The sequence below is a fragment of the Eschrichtius robustus genome (genome assembly GCF_028021215.1).
Source record: "Eschrichtius robustus isolate mEscRob2 chromosome Y unlocalized genomic scaffold, mEscRob2.pri SUPER_Y_unloc_3, whole genome shotgun sequence".
Classification (NCBI taxonomy): domain Eukaryota; kingdom Metazoa; phylum Chordata; class Mammalia; order Artiodactyla; family Eschrichtiidae; genus Eschrichtius; species Eschrichtius robustus.
In genome coordinates, this window is record NW_027175154.1 from 73,264 (window position 1) to 91,410 (window position 18,147).

An 18,147-nucleotide genomic window follows, 5' to 3' on the forward strand; every position below is an offset into this window, starting at 1 on the left:
ACCTCACACCAGTTAGAATGGGCATCATCAGAAAATCTACAAACAACAAATGCTGGAGAGGGTGTGGAGAAAAGGGAACCCTCTTGCACTGTTGGTGGGAATGTAAATTGATACAGCCACTATGGAGAACAGTATGGAGGTTCCTTAAAAACTAAAAATAGAATTACCATATGATCCAGCAATCCCCCTACTGGGCATATACCCAGAGAAAACAGTAATTCAAAAAGACACATGCACCCCAATGTTCACTGCAGCACTATTTACAATAGCCAGGACATGGAAGCAACCTAAATGTCCAATGACAGATGAATGGATAAAGAAGATGTGGTACATAAATACACTGGAATATTATTCAGCCATAAAAAGGAATGAAACTGGGTCATTTGTAGAGACGTGGATGGACCTAGAGTCTGTGACACAGAATGAAGTCAGTCAGCAAGAGAAAAACAAATATAGTATACTAACGCATATATGTGGAATCTAGAAAACTGGTACAGATTAATTTATACGCAGAACAGGAACAGGGATGCCGCATAGAGAACGGGCATGTGGACACGGGGGAAAGCAGAGGGTACAACGAATTGGGAGATCAGGATTGACATAAATACACTACAATGTGTGAAACAAATAGCTAGTGGAAACCTGTTGTATAGCACAGGGAGTTCAGCTCAGTGCTCTGTGGTGACCTCCTAGTTGCATGGGATGGTGGGGTAGAAGAGGGGTCCAAGAGGGAGGGGATATATGTATACATATAGCTGATTCACTTCATTGTACAGCAGAAACTAACACAACATTGTAAAGCAATTACAAAAAAATGCAGAGTTCATAAGGTTTTCTTTTACTATGAATAGGCAGTAACATACTTTAGCGACCCCAGTTAAAAAAGTTGCGTTTCTTCAACTTGTCATCATTTGTCATTTGATCAACTATCCTATTGATTTTACTTTCTAAACACTTCTCCCTTTCTTCTCCCTTTCTTTTATATCCCTAACACTACCTATGAGTCTCAGCCCTCCGTTAAGTTCTCTTAACACCATTCTAGGGATTTCCCTGGCAGTCCAGTGGTTAAGACTACGTGCTTTCACTGCAGGAGGCATGGGTATGATCTGGGAACTAAGATCCCACACGCCTCGTGATGCAGCCAAACAAACAAACAAAAAAAACAAATAAACCAAACACACTACCCATTCTAGTAGTCTCCCAACTAGCCTCTTCACTTTCTACCTCCATCCTCTTCAATGATCAACTACCACTCCTCCCTGAAACACGTATCTTTACTTAAGAGTCCCTTGCTCTAAAACTTTTAATGACCTTAGAATAAACATCAGATTCCTTAAATTCAAGAGGCTCGCAAGCTACACACCATCTTACACATTCTGAAAATATGTGCTACATTTTCTAGCCACACTGAATTACTTAACCTCTTTATTATGTACACCACGTGTTTCCCCATCTGTAAAACCTAATGATGCTTTATTCTCCAATTCAAGCCATTTTTCACCTGCTGAAATCAAATTCATCCTTCAAGGGGCTTCGATGGTAATGTTAGAAAATCATTTTTCGTAAATATTTGTATAGTAGTCTGTATATATGCCCATAGTCATTACGGTTTCATATATATCACATTTAGTTGTTAACAAACTGTATTATCCAAGTAGAATATAAGCTCCCCCAGAACAGCTACCACATCTTTATCTTTGTACTTTTTACAAGTCTTGGTCACAAGAGAAAAAAATTAAAAATTAATGAAATTAACTAGAAAGGACTTAACACTTATCAGCCTAGGCCTATACTGAAATAGATCCAGTTTGCTGGCAACTGTGCACTTACTACAAATTGTTCCTGATTTAAAATCTGAGATGATAATCATCTGGTAAGAAGGTACAACACAAATACCACTGTTAGGAGATACTTCTGAGTTAATATTTAATGAAATATTATACCATCAAATGAAAATTTAATACAATTGCTATGATAGTCAATTTCAATAAAATACATTAAAGTATAGGTAAATTTATAATTAAAAAACAAAAGAAACTAAACCTTAGAGAAACCACAACAAAACTGTCAATAAGAAGTTACCTCGCAAATGCTACAGTAATGCGCTGGTTCATCATTTGTCCGCCCATGCCACATAACCTCTTTTCCTGCTGTAATAAGAGCTTCCCTCAGTGTCTGACACTGCTTTAGAATTTTCATAAGACAATACCTATTATGGAGAAAAATTATTGTGACAACTGAATACTGAGTATTCTTTTAGCACAAAAGAAACACCAAATAGAAATAACTTTGACATTCTTGGTTCTAAGGTCTATTCACATAATTTTCCTTTTTTCAATTTTTCAGGTCTAGTAGGCCTAACAATGATAATACTAAAGCACTGAAAGTTGAGAACTAATATTTGAATATAAAAATACAATGTTCTTAAGTCTACCAAAAAAAACCTCACATCTTATTTGAAGATATATTCTTACTTTTTACTTCAATTTAGACAACTGAGAGAGTTTCCCTAAGAGTCAATTTCTTCATCTTTGAAATGACCAGTCTGAACTGCAGGCTGACTTTTGATTATAGTAAGGTAAGAAGGTACATATTTACATCTAGATACAACAGAATTATTTTTATATAATTGATTTTAAAATTCTGGATTATGTAAAAAATTATCTATGAATTATGATATAAAATTAGTTTAACTATATTACTAAAGGAAAAAAGGGTATTATTGTTTAAATTTAAATTTGAAGGTTGTATAACGGAATCTTTATACTAACACAAACTTTTTTGTAATTTATATTTTCCTTACATGCATACTTGATGCTAACAATATATTGAATTCTCACAAAAAGTGCTAACTTTTCTATAATTTGCTGTCACTGCTCAGAATTGTCTATTACAGTTGCCACAAATGTGGCAACAATGGGAACTTTAGAACTCTCAAAGTTCTCCTTTGAAGGCAGAGCTGGACTAGTTGATCTATAAGGTACATTTCAACTCTAAAATTATCCTAAAAAGCACGAAATTGGTTTAGCAAAAATCATGTCACAACAATGTCTGTGAATAGTATAACCCCCTGGAATCATGATCAGACTAACTTGGAGCTCTTTGATATACTGAATTGCTACTAACTTAGAATTTGGAACGTATTATTATTACATAAACTATTATTTGAAAGAAATGATATTACATTAACAGTATCTGAAACTATCTTATCTTTATAGGCTTTTAGTCTTTCTTTCCCATTAGAATGTAGGATTAATGAGAGCAGAGGCTTTGTCTATTTTGTTACCTGCAGTAGGACTGTGCCAGGTATAGAGTAGGTATATAATAAATATTTGATTACTAAGCAAGTAAGTAAATTCTACAATATGATAAGTAATAGCAGATTTAGATTCCCTTAATTTATATTTCTATGCTATTTGTTATTTGCCAGGTTAAACTATTATTATCCGTTTTTTAAAATCAAAGAATAAGTCTGGAGTAAATTTACTTTAAGTAAAAACTTGTTCATTTATTTAAAAACATAAAAAGTATAATAATATTAAATCTAAACTTGCATGAAAATTTTCTTGAGTATCATAAAATCATACCACTTTCAATCTGCCTAGACAAATTCTTTTCAGTTTTTAAGAAACAAAGCCATGCCTTACCTGTATTTGTATATCGAAGTAAGAAAAGCTTTGTAGTGTGGTGTGGTGTGTTTGTGTGTGTGTGTTTGAAAGAAGTGCTAGGACAAGCAAGAAGTAAAAATTCAGTTCTGGAAAGAAAATATATATCAAACTAGACATACAGCATTCCTTGATGTCCTCCTCCTACCCCTCTCCAATATGGTTTCACCTCTGGGACTAGATATCTTTTCACATAAGTACTGCTTCAAAATATTTATTTCACAGGAAAATAATGACTAAAACTCTGCAAATTTTTATTTGCACAGACAGCAATGCTCATAAACTTAACAATGCTATCATGTGGGAAAATAAAATGTTAACATTTTATTCATGAAGATAGCATTCATGAAGGGTTACATACATTAGGCCACCTAAGTTTTATGCTACCTAAGCCCACTGTCAGAGGCATTATTGTCCATCCCATTTTACAAACAAGGAAAATGGAGAACAGAAGGGTGAAATTTCCCAAAATAAGATCCCAAATGATGCAGATAGATACTGGAATAAATAAAAGTTAGGCTGACTCAATATTAAAGTCTTTCTGACAACAATCTCAGACTGTCACCACAATTTTAGTAGATGGTACGGAAATTAAAAACCAAGAGATGCCTTGCCTTTTCCAGCCTATCTTACTGACAGAGGCATGTAAAAAAAGTGAGCCTAATATATGGTGATAATCGTGGGCATACTACGAATCACTGTAACTGGCTTCATTTACCATTCAACTGCATAAAGAACACTTGCTATTTATATTACAAAGTTGAATCAGTACCAAAAGATCTCATCTACTACATTATCGTTTAATTCCTTTCAAGGATTTTATCAAAAGGAATGCTCTAATATTAATGAACATATGAGTTGCATGAAAATGAAGAAAATGAAAGCACTGTAATAAATTTCAAATATCTTCAAATATTAATTATAAATTGAAGAGTGAGGATTCCCTTAAACTTTCAATCAACTCATTTTTTAATTAAAACCAAGAAAGAAGAAATATTTATTTTGGAGAATACAGATAAAAATCAAGAATAAACAACAACTCCATTACCTGTATTTTAAGCTTTAAAGTACATATTTAGTGTCCCCTCATGATACATAAATGATAATACGTAGAAATAGGGAAGGAAATTATTTTTCAGCTATCCAAGGAAAAATATATCCACTCAACTTAACTCCAATCTCAAATAGTGACCAAAGAAACAGTATTATATATCTCCTGATATGATACAAATAGAAAACACATTATCTCTTTTCAAAAATGTTTAACCTGAATCTAATGTAAGGAAACACCCAGACAAACCCAACATGTGAAACATTATAAAACGCACCTGGCCTGGTCTCTTCAAATAAAAAGACAATGTCGTTAAGAATGGTTCTTGGGCTTCCCTGGTGGCACAGTGGTTAAGAATCTGCCTGCCAATGCAGAGGACACGGGTTCAAGCCCTGGTCTGGGAAGATCCCACATGCCACGGAGCAACTAGGCCCGTGAGCCACAACTACTGAGCCTGCGCGTCTGGAGCCTGTGCTCCGCGACAATGAGAAGCCCGCGCACTGCGATGAAAAGTACCGCCCGCTCGCCGCAACTACAGAAAGCCTGAGCACAGAAACGAAGACCCAACAGTCAAAAATAAAATCAATTAATTAATTAATTAAAAAAAAAAAACCGTTCTTAAAAGAGACCAAAAAGACATGACATGATTGAACGAGTCCAAAAAGAACAGCCAAATACTATATTTATCGTGAACTTTGAATGACTCTAAATTGGGAATAAGAGTGAACTAAAGAGAAGCGATACCTTTTAAAGAACTATTTGGACAGGTGATAAATTTTAACTACAGATAATATGATATTCTGATTTTAGTTATCTTAGGTGTGACAAAGTTACTATGGGTATGAATGGTAAAGCCCTTATTTTTAAAAGATGTAGAATAAGTTAGGCAGGATTCCATAGATAGTAAACGTGGCAAAAACTTAAATGGTAAACTAAGATGAAAACTCTGTCAGTATTCAGTGTACTATTCTCCAACTTTTCTGCAGTGCTGAAAAAGTTTATACAATAATATAATTCAACTTGTGTAATTCAATTTGTGTAGTGCAGCTATGTTTTGTGGTAAAATTTACATTAAAAAAAATATATATCTTAATATGGAAAGATACAGGAGTTGAGTAAATTAAAATAAGACATCAGTGGACTTAAACTTTAAGTACTCTTAATGCAGCCTTTCTGTGATGTTTTAAAAATAGCTAATAGTTCAGAAACCTCAGCATCTCAAATCTTAGCAGGAATTATATATAAGCTAGCTCCAGCTATCAGTCCTCTATACTAGGCAACAGAGCTATCTACCCCTCTGAGTGTTTACAGAAATTTTTCTTTAAACATTCTATGAAGACTTTAAATTCTGCATGTTGAAAAAGCCAGGCTGTAACATCACTATCAATATCTAACTCATTCCTCTCCTTATTCTTCAGCCACAATCTCAGTGACAAGAGCCAATGCTGTGTAACAATCCCGAATCAAGCAAAACAGATGCCTCCCTTATCTCAACCATTCAACCATGAAATATATCTTATTTTATTCTCTAAATTCTGGCTGCCTCTTGTCTGAACGGTAGTAATTACCTTTCAATTCATGCCTATATTCTTCCTATCTTCATCATACTGTGGCCAACTGATTTAACCTCCAAATTTGATATTTTTACTTCCAAAATTAAAAATTCTTCTCATTAGCAACTGTTGCTGGTGTGAAACCTACCTGAAATTTTTAGCCAAACAGTTTATATATGTTCCATAACTATTATGAATGAACAAGTTGAGCTTAACTGCAAAGACACAGTTTTAATTCTGATCCACATCAGGAGAAATTCAGTTCAGTTGTAACATAAAGGATTTGTCAAAAAGTTTTGACAGTAATTTGAGTCAAAAGAGAAATTTCTACACTGAGATCAACTATTAGAGTGATTCCTCGAGGTTTAGGATTAAAATCTTTGAAGTCAAGTCCATTGCATTCTAAAATGACAGACAATAATAATCAACATAATGAATATGCTTTTCACTCATGATTTTCCTTGCTGCCATTTTTAGGTGGTATCTGGAAGAATATGAAATAAAGTACGAATGAAGATTAGTCCAATACAGTAAAATGGCTAAGTTGTAGAAATCTGAAAAGATGTACTAAATCACTAAGTCACACAAAAGGCTTTCTAGCTTTAGAAGGCACTGATACCAAACTTGAACTAACTACAAAGGAAAAAAAAATTAGGCATCTTATAGAGTAGTTAAAGAAAAGAAAGATAAACCAGTCTTAAACCAACAAAGAAATCAGTAGTTGGCAAGTGGAAATACCCTTGCCATTTTAAAATCACATAGTGCAAATACAAACTAAGTGGCAAAGCACTTATAGTTTAGTTACACCAAGTATTCCTAAGGTTTGTAAAACTCAGTTGGTGTTTAAAACAGGCTACTATAGTTATTACGTAGCTCATTTACAGTGCCCATTCACGTTTCACTACAGAATTATTAATGTGCTTAAGAATGCTGTCCTATACCCTGCTAGTATGGGTGGTAGGGAAAAATATGTATCTTTTTTTTTTTTTTTTTTTTTAATTTTTGGCTGCACTGGGTCTTCACTGCTGTGCCCATACTCCCTCTAGTTGCGGTGAGCAGGGGCCACTCCCCACTGCAATGCACAGGCTTCACGGGCTTCTTGGGCTTCTCATTGCGGTGGCCTCTCCTGCCGTGGAGAGCAGGCTCCACGTGCGCGGGCTTCAGTAGTTGTAGCACACAGGCTCTAGAGCGCAGGCTCAGTAGTTGTGGCTTGCAGGCTCTAGAGCGCAGGCTCAGTAGTTGTGCTGCACGGGCCCAGCTGCTCCACAGCATGTGGGATCTCCCCGGACCAGGGCTTGAACCCACGTCCCCTGCATTGGCAGGCGGATTCCAACCACTGCACCACCAGGGAAGCCTCAAAGTACGTGTCTTTTTAAAACCAAAGAACAGAACTATAACCTAGAGTATTTCTTCTATAAAGTTTTTCCTGAATTCTCTCTTCAAAGAGCCGTCCTCTATGCTCCCCCATTGTACCTTAGCAACAGTTCCATTAAAGCAAAGAGTACGTTTTTCAATAGCTGTGCAAAGAGTAGATTGTTTCTAATAGTTAGCACCCGAAAAATTGATCACACCTTTCAAAGCATCCTGCAAAGTACCTAGGCACCCAGTTGGTTCACAATAAACACTGACTGAATTAAAGAATAGAAAGATCTCTTTACACCTCAGTAGATGACACTGGTAAATATTCCTTATTTTCTTTTTGGTTGATTTGCTATACTTAAGCATACTATATTTATCTACAAACCAACTATAAAGAGGTTTAAAATAGTAAACATGGTGGTAAAAATAGAATATTTAAGCATACATCTAAAAGTAGTAGTGTGAGAAATGACTATCAAGAGAGGTGGAGGTGAGGGAGTGTCAAATTCTTTCAGTAATTCATGTGCTAGGCTTAAAAATGTAGATTCTCAAGAATTCTACAATTGTGATGTCTTGTATTTAAAATGGCTAGTCACTGGTTACCTCAACCAAGTAGTTTCAGGGATACATCAAAGTGAAAAGCCATACTGCTATGAATGGAGGAATGAAAAAGATGCCCAAAGCTAACACATCAAATGACTCAAAGCAAAGGGAAGAATTACAAGAAAGAAACTGTTTAGGAATCAACACAGCACACAAAACAGGTTAAATTAATACCACCTCCTTTTGACAGGATTTGAGGACAAAAGCAATGATATGGATACAATAATTAAACAGCAAAAAAACTTCTGGGAAGACAACAAAAACGATAAATCTTTGTTATTTCTTTAACAACATTTTCTCATTGCTCTCCTGCCTCTCTCTGTTCATTCTCTTATCTAGTTCCTCATTTTTCCTGTTCTTAAATACAACTACTCTTTGAAGTTCTATTCCTCATTGTTAGTTCTCTTCCTGTAAAGGTAATAATCACAAAATAGTAGGTAAAACACTCCCCAGTTAGTTGGCTCCTGCTTTGCTCTCTGAAGTTATTTCCCATAGCTTTTTCTAAAATCTGTTTCCATCTTCTCAGTCTTGCTACTGCCCCAAATGAAGTGATGTGTAACAATTACAAACAAAGACCTTCCTCCTGAACCAATATAGGTGTTTTAAAATGCTGATTCTGCACCTAACTAGATAGGCAACCTAAGCCCGGTGTAACTAAAATAATTTTTGTTCACCACTTAGAATAAAACTTAGTAAGATTACAAAGTACTACTGGACATCTAAAACCTACTTAATATGGAAACCCAAAGGGATATTTCATTCATTCTTTTCCCACAACAAATTCTCTACTCTTTCCTCCTCCTATACCTTCATCCTTCACATAAATTACCTTGCTTTTCCAAAGAACAGCTCCCCGCAAACATCCCTGACTCTGTAGGATCCAAGATATATAGCATTAACATTTAAAAAAATTAGGATATTATTTTTTTTTTTACTGAGTTGTAATTGATGTCATTGATACATTTTAAAATCTACAACTTTTAATCCATGTATTTACATGCTCTACAACTTTTGCCCTCCTACCTCCACTGTCTCTCCCCATCTTCCCTAAATGAAGACAGGAATTTGCACAGAATATTTATAAATCTTCAGGGCTCAGCCCAGTTCCATCTATTCAGCTAGTACTCAAATATCTATAAAGCTGGTACTCAAATATCTATTAAATGAAAGACACTGCAAATAAGAGTTGGTGGTGAATGAAAGTACATTTTGAGAGGTGGCTGAATGACCCTGGTTAACATTTTTAATCAGAGTGATAACAAAAAGAGGAGCTAATTAAACAGAGACAACTAAAGGTGGAAGAAGAATTCTGAAATTATAATAAATGCAGTCAATATTCAAAATGATTCCATATTTTATAAGGAAGTATTAAAAAACTCTACAAGAAACACAGCACCAATAAGTAAATATATTCACTTAGGGTATTAAATATATTTTTAAAAATGTGTAAGGAAAATATGGATGAAAACTATTTCCAGTAATTTAAATAGAAGAAAACCTGGATTTGTATACTCAAGTCCAATATTAAGACAACTGCTACGACAAAGAAAATGTAATTTAAAATGCCACCATAGAAAAATGGGAACATTTCCATTCATGGAAGGCAAGACTTGGTGTCCTGCATTTTAAATACTGATAGAGACACTGACACAGTGGAAGGGGTCTAGAAGATGTTGAGAACAATGAGGGTAGAGAATGAAAATGACAGAAGTGAGAGATGTTTTAAGTTTATGAACTAGAGATAACAAAACCACAAGATGATAATTGTCTTTTCTTGCTTCCTTTTTCCTTATCTCACTATCCAATCTATGTGTAAACATTTGACAATAGACTGCAGTGTGATACTTCTTCCCAGTTCCACTGATACAATCAAAATCCAGGTTAGTCTGGATTTCTGCAATTGACTTATAACTGTTCTCTTTAGTTCTAATCTTCCATTCTCCAATCCTTTTTCCACAAAGTAATAGACAGATTCACATTTTTAAAATGTAAATCAACATCTATCCCTCTCCTTCTTCTACACACACACACAATTAGTACCTAAACTATTTAACAGTGCCTACACATCTATAATTTCGTACCTCACCATTTTCATGAACTCATTACCACAGCTATTCCCCTCCTTCACTCTGTTACAGCCATTTGTGTCTCATAAATACACCAAAGTTGTTCTCATTTAAGACTTTCACTTGCTTTGGGGGCCTGAAATGCTTTATCCTAGCTCTTCTTCTAGTGTCTCCTTTTTATGATTCCGATCCAAGTATAGAAACCATGCTCTCAGAAGCCACTTGAACAAAAAGTGCAGCATTCTTCACCCCCTAACCAAAAAACAAACAAATATGCAAAAATAAATTTTACTCATATTATTTAACAGTAACTTATTTATCTGTTTGGGAATTTTTCTGTCTGGCTTCACTACAGATTAAACCTCACAAAGGAAGAGATTTAGTTTTATACTCTGCAGTATTTATTTTATTGCCAAGAACAGCATCAAGCATAGAGTATGTGGTGCTCAAATACTTGTTGAATGTAATTCGTTTTGCATAAGTCCTAAAAAAATCTGGGGCATTGAGACAAAAAGTACATTTTGGATCAGGCTATGAATATATTCATGAATTAGAGCTGAGGTAATGACCATACTGAGGAAGTTACCAAATGACCACCCATAAATTGTGGATTTTTAATAGGAATTACTCTTGTTAGTTAAAAATTTGAATAACATTCTTTCAAACTTTTCTAACTTTACTTCTCAAACATTTAACAAAAAGGAATGAATCAATAAGTAAAACAGTGCATAGGCACATTACCCTGACCCTGCAATTTCTGTTTGGATATATTGGTTAGAACAAAATTTTGAAAATAAGTTTGAAATTGTTTAAAATTAGCCAGCATTATTTTTAAAGATACTGGTTTGGGAGACACTGTAAATCTCCCTCTCCCATTCACAAAGTTCATGAACATAAACAGGCCCTGAAGTGACTTAAGAACAACTAAAAAAATTACTGGTTTAACTATTTAGCCTGTAATTTCCCAAATTCATTTCAGCAGAGTTATTGTTCATTAGTGATGGAGTGGGGGGAGGAGAAGGGCAAGAAAAGCATGTAAACTGAAATCTGAAAAAGCACTAAGTGGCACTGCTTGAAAAAATGTACAAGCAGAAACATCATGGTTCCATTCCATACCACTGCAATAAAGCAAATATTGCAATAAGGCAAGTCACACAATTTTCTGGTTTCGCAAAAGTTATGTTTACTATGTATGGTAGTCTGTTAAGTCTGCAATAGCATTATATCAAAAATAACAATGCATACACCTTAATTAAAAATACTTCATTGGGCCTTCCCTGGTGGTGCAGTGGTTGAGAGTCTGCCTGCCAATGCAGGGGACACGGGTTCGAGCCCTGGTCTGGGAAGATCCCACATGCCGTGGAGCAGCCAAGCCCATGAGCCACAACTACTGAGCCTGCGCGTCTGGAGCCTGTGCTCCGCAACAAGAGAGGCCGCGATAGTGAGAGGCTCGCGCACCACGATGAAGAGTGGCCCCCGCTTGCCGCAACTGGAGAAAGCCCTCGCACAGAAACGAAGCCCCAACACAGCCATAAATAAAATTAAAAAAAAAAAAAAAAAAAAAACTTCATTGCAAGAAAAATTGCTAATCAGCATGTGAACCTTCAGCAAGTCATAATTTTTACAATAGTAACATCAAAGAGCACTAATCATAGATCACTGCAGGAAATATAGTAATAAAGAAATAATCTTAAGTATTGTGAGAATTACCAACATGAGACACAAAGAAAGAAAGTGGGCAAGTGCTCCTGAAAAGATGGTGCTGACAGACTTGTTCTCTATAGGGTTGCCACAAACCCTCAATTTGTAGAAAACAATATCTGCAAAGAGCAGTAAGGCAAAGAGCAATAAAATGAGGTATGCCTGTATTCTAAATATACTTACAAAAGAAATGGAACAGAAAGTAGGCTAATAAATCAGAAATTACTAGAATATATATATTCAAATTGTTTATCTACTAAATTTGTAATGAGTGGTTCAAGAAGGTAAGGGGATGATTTAATTATGGCAGAAAATTTAAATAGTTAAAACACTTTTTTAAATGCTAATTTCTTTACGAGATATTTTTATTTTATTATCATTCTCACTCCCTGTGCTGCAGGCAGACATCAAATATTAAAACTAAAGATACCCCAGGACGTCACTTTGGTCAGAGGGTAAGGGAAAGCACAGATGTGTGAATTTACTGGTAAAGACTCATGTATGCCTTCATTCCTCTTTGTACCACAACAATCTGTCTATCTGGAAAGAAAAAATTTTTTTTTACATGCAAATGCTCTTATTTTGTCAAGATTTCTGAACCACTTTATCATCTGATGTCAACTGATATAATTCTTTGGGGTAAAAATAATTAGGAAACACTCTTCACCATATTCCCTTATCCCCACCACCACCCCCAAAAGAGGAACTATAGCAATTTTGGAAAGTACTTACTTAATCATTTCAAAAAGCTGGGGATCTGAGACTTTGATATTTCGTGCCATATTCCAGGAGAGATGAACCATGGGTACCACTGACTTCACACTTTGCAATTTGTTCCACTCATACCGTTCTACTGCCAGTTTATACTGGCTGGCTAGGAGGAAAAAAAATTTTTTTTAAGTTATAAAGCAAACTAACAAAATATATGAACATAATCATTATGACCTCTCAGGTGACCATTTTAACAGCAATTCTGAAAAACTAAAAACACTAAAAAACTGTTTTATAATTTGCAGGATACACAATGCACAGAAATCTCTTGCATTCTTATACACTAATGATGAAAAATCTGAAAGAGAAATTATGGAAACACTCCCATTTACCACTGCAACAAAAAGAATAAAATACCTAGGAATATACCTACCTAGGGAAAGAAAAGACCTGTATGCAGAAAACTATAAGACACTGATGAAAGAAATTAAAGATGATACAAACAGATGGAGAGATATACCATGTTCTTGGATTCGAAGAATCAGCAATGTGAAAATGACTCCACTACCCAAAGCAATCTACAGATTCAGTGCAATCCCTATCAAACTACCAATGGCATTCTTCACAGAATTAGAAGAAAAAAATCTTACAATTTGTACAGAAACACAAAAGACCCCGAATAGCCAAAGCAATCTTGAGAAAGAAAAACACCATACCAGAGCTGGAGGAATCAGGCTCCTGGACTTCAGACTATATTACAAAGCTACAGTATTCAAGACAGTATGGTACTGGCACAAAAAAAGAAATATAGATCAATGGAACATCATAGAAAGCCCAGAGATAATCCCATGCATCTTTGGTCATCTTATCTATGACAAAGGAGGCAAGAATACAGAGTGGAGAAAAGACAGTCTCTTCAATAAGTGGTGCTGGGAAAACTGGACAGCTACATGTAAAAGAATGAAATTAGAACACTCCCGAGCACCATACACAAAAATAAACTCAAAATGGATTTGAGACCTAAATATAACACTGGACACTATAAAACTCTTAGAGGAAAACACAGGAAGAACACTCTTTGACATAAATCACAGCAAGATCTTTTTTGATCCACCTCCTAGAGTAATGGAAATAAAAACAAAAATAAACAAATATGGACCTAATGAAACTTAAAAGCTTTTACACAGCAAAGAAAACCATAAACAAGACCAAAAGACATCCCTCAGAATGGGAGAAAATATTTGCAAATGAAGCAACTGACAAAGGATTCATCTCCAAAATATATAAACAGCTCATGCAGCTCAGTAAAGAAACAAACAACCCAATCCAACAATGGGCAGAAGACCTAAATAGACATTTCTCCAAAGAAGATATACAGATTGCCAACAAACACATGAAAGAATGCTCAACATCATTAATTATTAGAGAAATGCAAATCAAAACTACAATGAGGTATCACCTCACACCAGTTAGAATGGGCATCATCAGAAAATCTACAAACAACAAATGTTGGAGAGTCTGTGGAGAAAAGGGAGCCCTCTTGCACTGTTGGTGGGAATGTAAATTGATACAGCCACTATGGAGAGCAGTATGGAGGTTCCTGAAGAAACTACAAATAGAACTACCATATGATCCAGCAATCCCATTACTGGGCATATACCCTGAGAAAACCATAGTTCAAAAAGAGTCATGTACCAAAATGTTCATTGCAGCTCTATTTACAATAGCCAGGTCATGGAAGCAACCTAAATGCCCATCAACAGATGAATGGATAAAGAAGTTGTGGTACATATATACAATGGAATATTACTCAGCCATAAAAAGGAACGAAACTGAGTCATTTGTTGCGATGTGGATGGATCTAGAGACTGTCATACAGAGTGAAGTAAGTCAGAAAGAGAAAAACAAATATCGTATATTAACACATGTATGTGGAACCTAGAAAAATGGTACAGATGAACCGGTTTGCAGGTCAGAAGTTGAGACAGAGATGTAGAGAACAAATGAAAAACACCAAGGGGTGAAAAGTGCAGTGGGGTGGGGATGGTGGTGTGCTGAATTGGGAGATTGGTACTGACATGTATACACTGAAGTGTATAAAATTGATGACTAATAAGAACCTGCAGTATAAAAAAACAAACAAAAAACAACTAATACTAAACTTTCTTTTGGTTATTTGTATGGAAATATGTAAATATAAATGTTTCAGACATGACATGAAATTTCTAAAAATCTTGTATGTTCTGGTATAATGTTATAAGTCATAATTCTAGTTATTACTTTAAAATGTATATCTCAGGGCTTCCCTGGTGGCACAGCGGTTGAGAATCTGCCTGCCAATGCAGGGGACACAGGTTCGAGCCCTGGTCTGGGAAGATCCCACATGCCACGGAGCAACTGGGCCCGTGAGCCACAATTACTGAGCCTGCGCGTCTGGAGCCTGTGCTCCGCAACAAGAGAGGCCGCGATAGTGAGAGGCCCGTGCACCGCGATGAAGAGTGGCCCCCACTTGCCACAACTGGAGAAAGCCCTCGCACAGAAACGAAGACCCAACACAGTCATAAATAAATAAAAATTAAAAAAAAAAAATCTTTAAAAAAAAAATGTACATCTCAGAAATAACTAAATTTCCTTGTCAACTGCATTATTATGAACTTTCATCCAATCTTTAACCGTGGTCATTTTTAAGTCTTTTGTCATTTACAGACAGTTTTGGGTGTACTCTGATGCTTTTGGAAAAATGTTCCTATAAAAGGGTTTCATCTTCAAGGAATTCATGGAAGACTCTGACAAGTACAGGTTTCTGGTAACTGACTATACTGCTGAACTGAGTGAATAAGCATTTTCAAAACTCTAATGGAAAACTGATGAATTCATAAAAGTACTAACAAAAGATCAAGATGAAAAAAAATGGGACTGAATGAACTAATGAGGCTGATTATAATTTTTTGACTTCCTGTTTCAATAAAAAATTTTAAAATAACTGTTTTATAAGAATTACAGTTAAAAATTATCATTAAAGATCACTTACTATGTGGTAAGCATTGTGCGTGGCTCTTTTCACATCTCATTAAATTCTCTGAAACCCTCATTTTTTCAGACTAAAAGAATTTCTCATTTTTCAGATTAAAAGAATGAGGCACTGAGATTTCAAAACACTTATCCAAAGTCACAAAACTAACAAAGACCAGATTTTTCATCTTATATATATTAGAGTTTGACGTAAGACTGTTCATGTGATATATCACAAGAAATAAAAGTCTAAAAAATAACTATTCTGCTTTGCTTTTCCCTATAAAAGATTTCCTTTATAAAAAGGACACACAACAGTCTAAAATATCAAAAGTATATCCTCTGTGACTACAAAAGCATGCATTTGTTACTTGCTACATCCATTTCTTAACTTGAATTTACTCTCTGTACTAACAATTGAGATTTTTCCTAGGACACAATTTTTCAATTTTTGTGAGTTATTTTCTAATAGAAAAATAATACATATTAGAATTCTTTAAAATGTAAAACCTGTCATTATTATTTATAATACCTGTAAGTGGACCAACATTCCAAGCAATATTGTTGCACCAGCCAACAGCCTGAACCCAGTGCACAGTGCCTGCATTTATCCAGACCAAATCTCCAGGTCTTTGAATAAACCTATATACAGGAACATTAGCTTCATAAAGATCTTCAAGGTTGGGCCACCAAGAACTCATCAAGAAATTCAAATTATTTCTGAAAAAAATAATGAATAATGTTAATGGATAAAGTTTCTTTTAATGTCTCATCAAAAATGGAAAGATAATTTCAAAAGACTAAAAGATGCTCTTACTGTATACTTCATTAAAACTTAACAGTACTGTAGCAAGAACTATACATTTCAAAACTGAGAGCTCTAGAACATAAGAAGCAGTCCTGAAAAAAATTAATAGCAGATGAAAATAGGTATAATTATTCAAAGATCTGTACCATATGCCTAAACTTACTTTTCAAAAGTACAAAAGTTAAATTTTCAAATTATACTTAAATAAACTGATTTTTTGGTTTAATGTCAATTTGATTTAGATATAATTCACATACAATAAAATTCACCCATTTAGGAGTGTTGACAAATGGGTAAGTACCATCACAAGACAGAACATTTTCTTTAAGATTTGGGGCACTATGATTTCAGTGGCAATTGTTCAACTATGTCAGTAAGAAAGCAGTCACAGACAATACATACATAAACAAACAGGTGTGGCTATGTACTAGTAAAACTTTACAAAAGAGTTGGCAGGCCAGAACAAATTTTTAAATTTTCTTTCAACAAGGAATATTTTGATTTACTCCTTCTTCTTAAAGAACCTCTTTAATATCTAGGAATCTGTTAAACAGGAAATTTAGAGACTACTTCTTACCTAGAATCCTATGGCAGATGTAAGAGCAAAGACCTTCCCTCAATTCAACAGTGGAAGAAGACTTCTGCCTCTTGTTTTCTCCCAGGAATTTGAGAGAAGGTCCTTGTTCTTACATGAATCAACACTACCAGCAACACCAAAGCAGGTAAACCAAATTATTAAGCTTTTATTTAAATTCTGTTTTTTTTATTATTCTGCTTCATTACAGTATTAGGTATTTTAATGAAACTATGTTACCAATTTTTCTACTAGGAATAGTAAGATTAACAATTTCAAATTATTTAATTTTTTTCAATAGAAAAAATTCACATGGTATGACTGTTCCTTTCTGAAGATCCAAAAAAAGCTTTTGCTTTATTTCTATGTTTTCTCTGAAAAAAATATGACGGAGGGTGCCTTTGAGTTGTCTCTAAGAATCCACCTTCTATTCCTTTTTTTTCCTTCTAAAATGGAAGGATTTTCTTGAGACAAGTCTGACTGACATTGACATTTAAGGGATAAACACTGGTTCTATTTTGGTATAAGGTTTCAAATACTGCGAGGAAGGGGAGGGGAGAGGGGAGGGGAGAGAAGGGAAGGGAGAAATGACGAAAGAAGAAAAGAAAAAAGTATAAGCACAGTACAAACCTTAGCCCTATTTCACCCAACACTGCCAACATGAAACTCTCCATAAAAATAAAAAATTCTCCATAAAAATTTTAAAAACTCTCCATAAAAATAAAAACTAAAATAAAATAATAAAAGAAAAGAAAAAAGAAAAAAATAATAGAAGAAAAAAAAAAGAAAGGAAAGCCAACCATGGCATATAGATCAAGCATTTTTTTCAAAAGTTCAAAACAGGGATTGATTTTAACATAACATGTTATCCGGAATCATGAAATAAACTACAGAACTTACAGACATTAGAAGCAATATCCTTCTGCAAAACAATATATAGTAAAAAGCTGAGAGGACAAGTGGCATTCTGCAACTTAAGATAACCTGATTATTTTTATTACATAACCTTATTATTTTTATTACTCTGGAGTTTAAACTTCAGGG

The 18,147-nt window shown here is 34.8% G+C and overlaps 1 protein-coding gene across 6 annotated transcripts in view; it reads right to left on the reverse strand.

Annotated features, from left to right (window-relative positions):
- The window catches only part of LOC137757679 (lysine-specific demethylase 6A-like), a 159,172-nt gene that overhangs the window by 3,026 nt on the left and 137,999 nt on the right, over positions 1-18,147 (reverse strand). For all 6 annotated transcript variants that reach the window (XM_068534286.1, XM_068534285.1, XM_068534284.1 and 3 more), the window contains 3 exons: positions 16,254-16,441; positions 12,731-12,872; positions 2,083-2,209 (listed from right to left, as the gene is read on the reverse strand). In XM_068534286.1, coding sequence (XP_068390387.1) covers positions 2,083-2,209; positions 12,731-12,872; positions 16,254-16,441 — 457 coding nt within the window. The remainder of the gene's footprint in view (positions 1-2,082; positions 2,210-12,730; positions 12,873-16,253; positions 16,442-18,147) is intronic.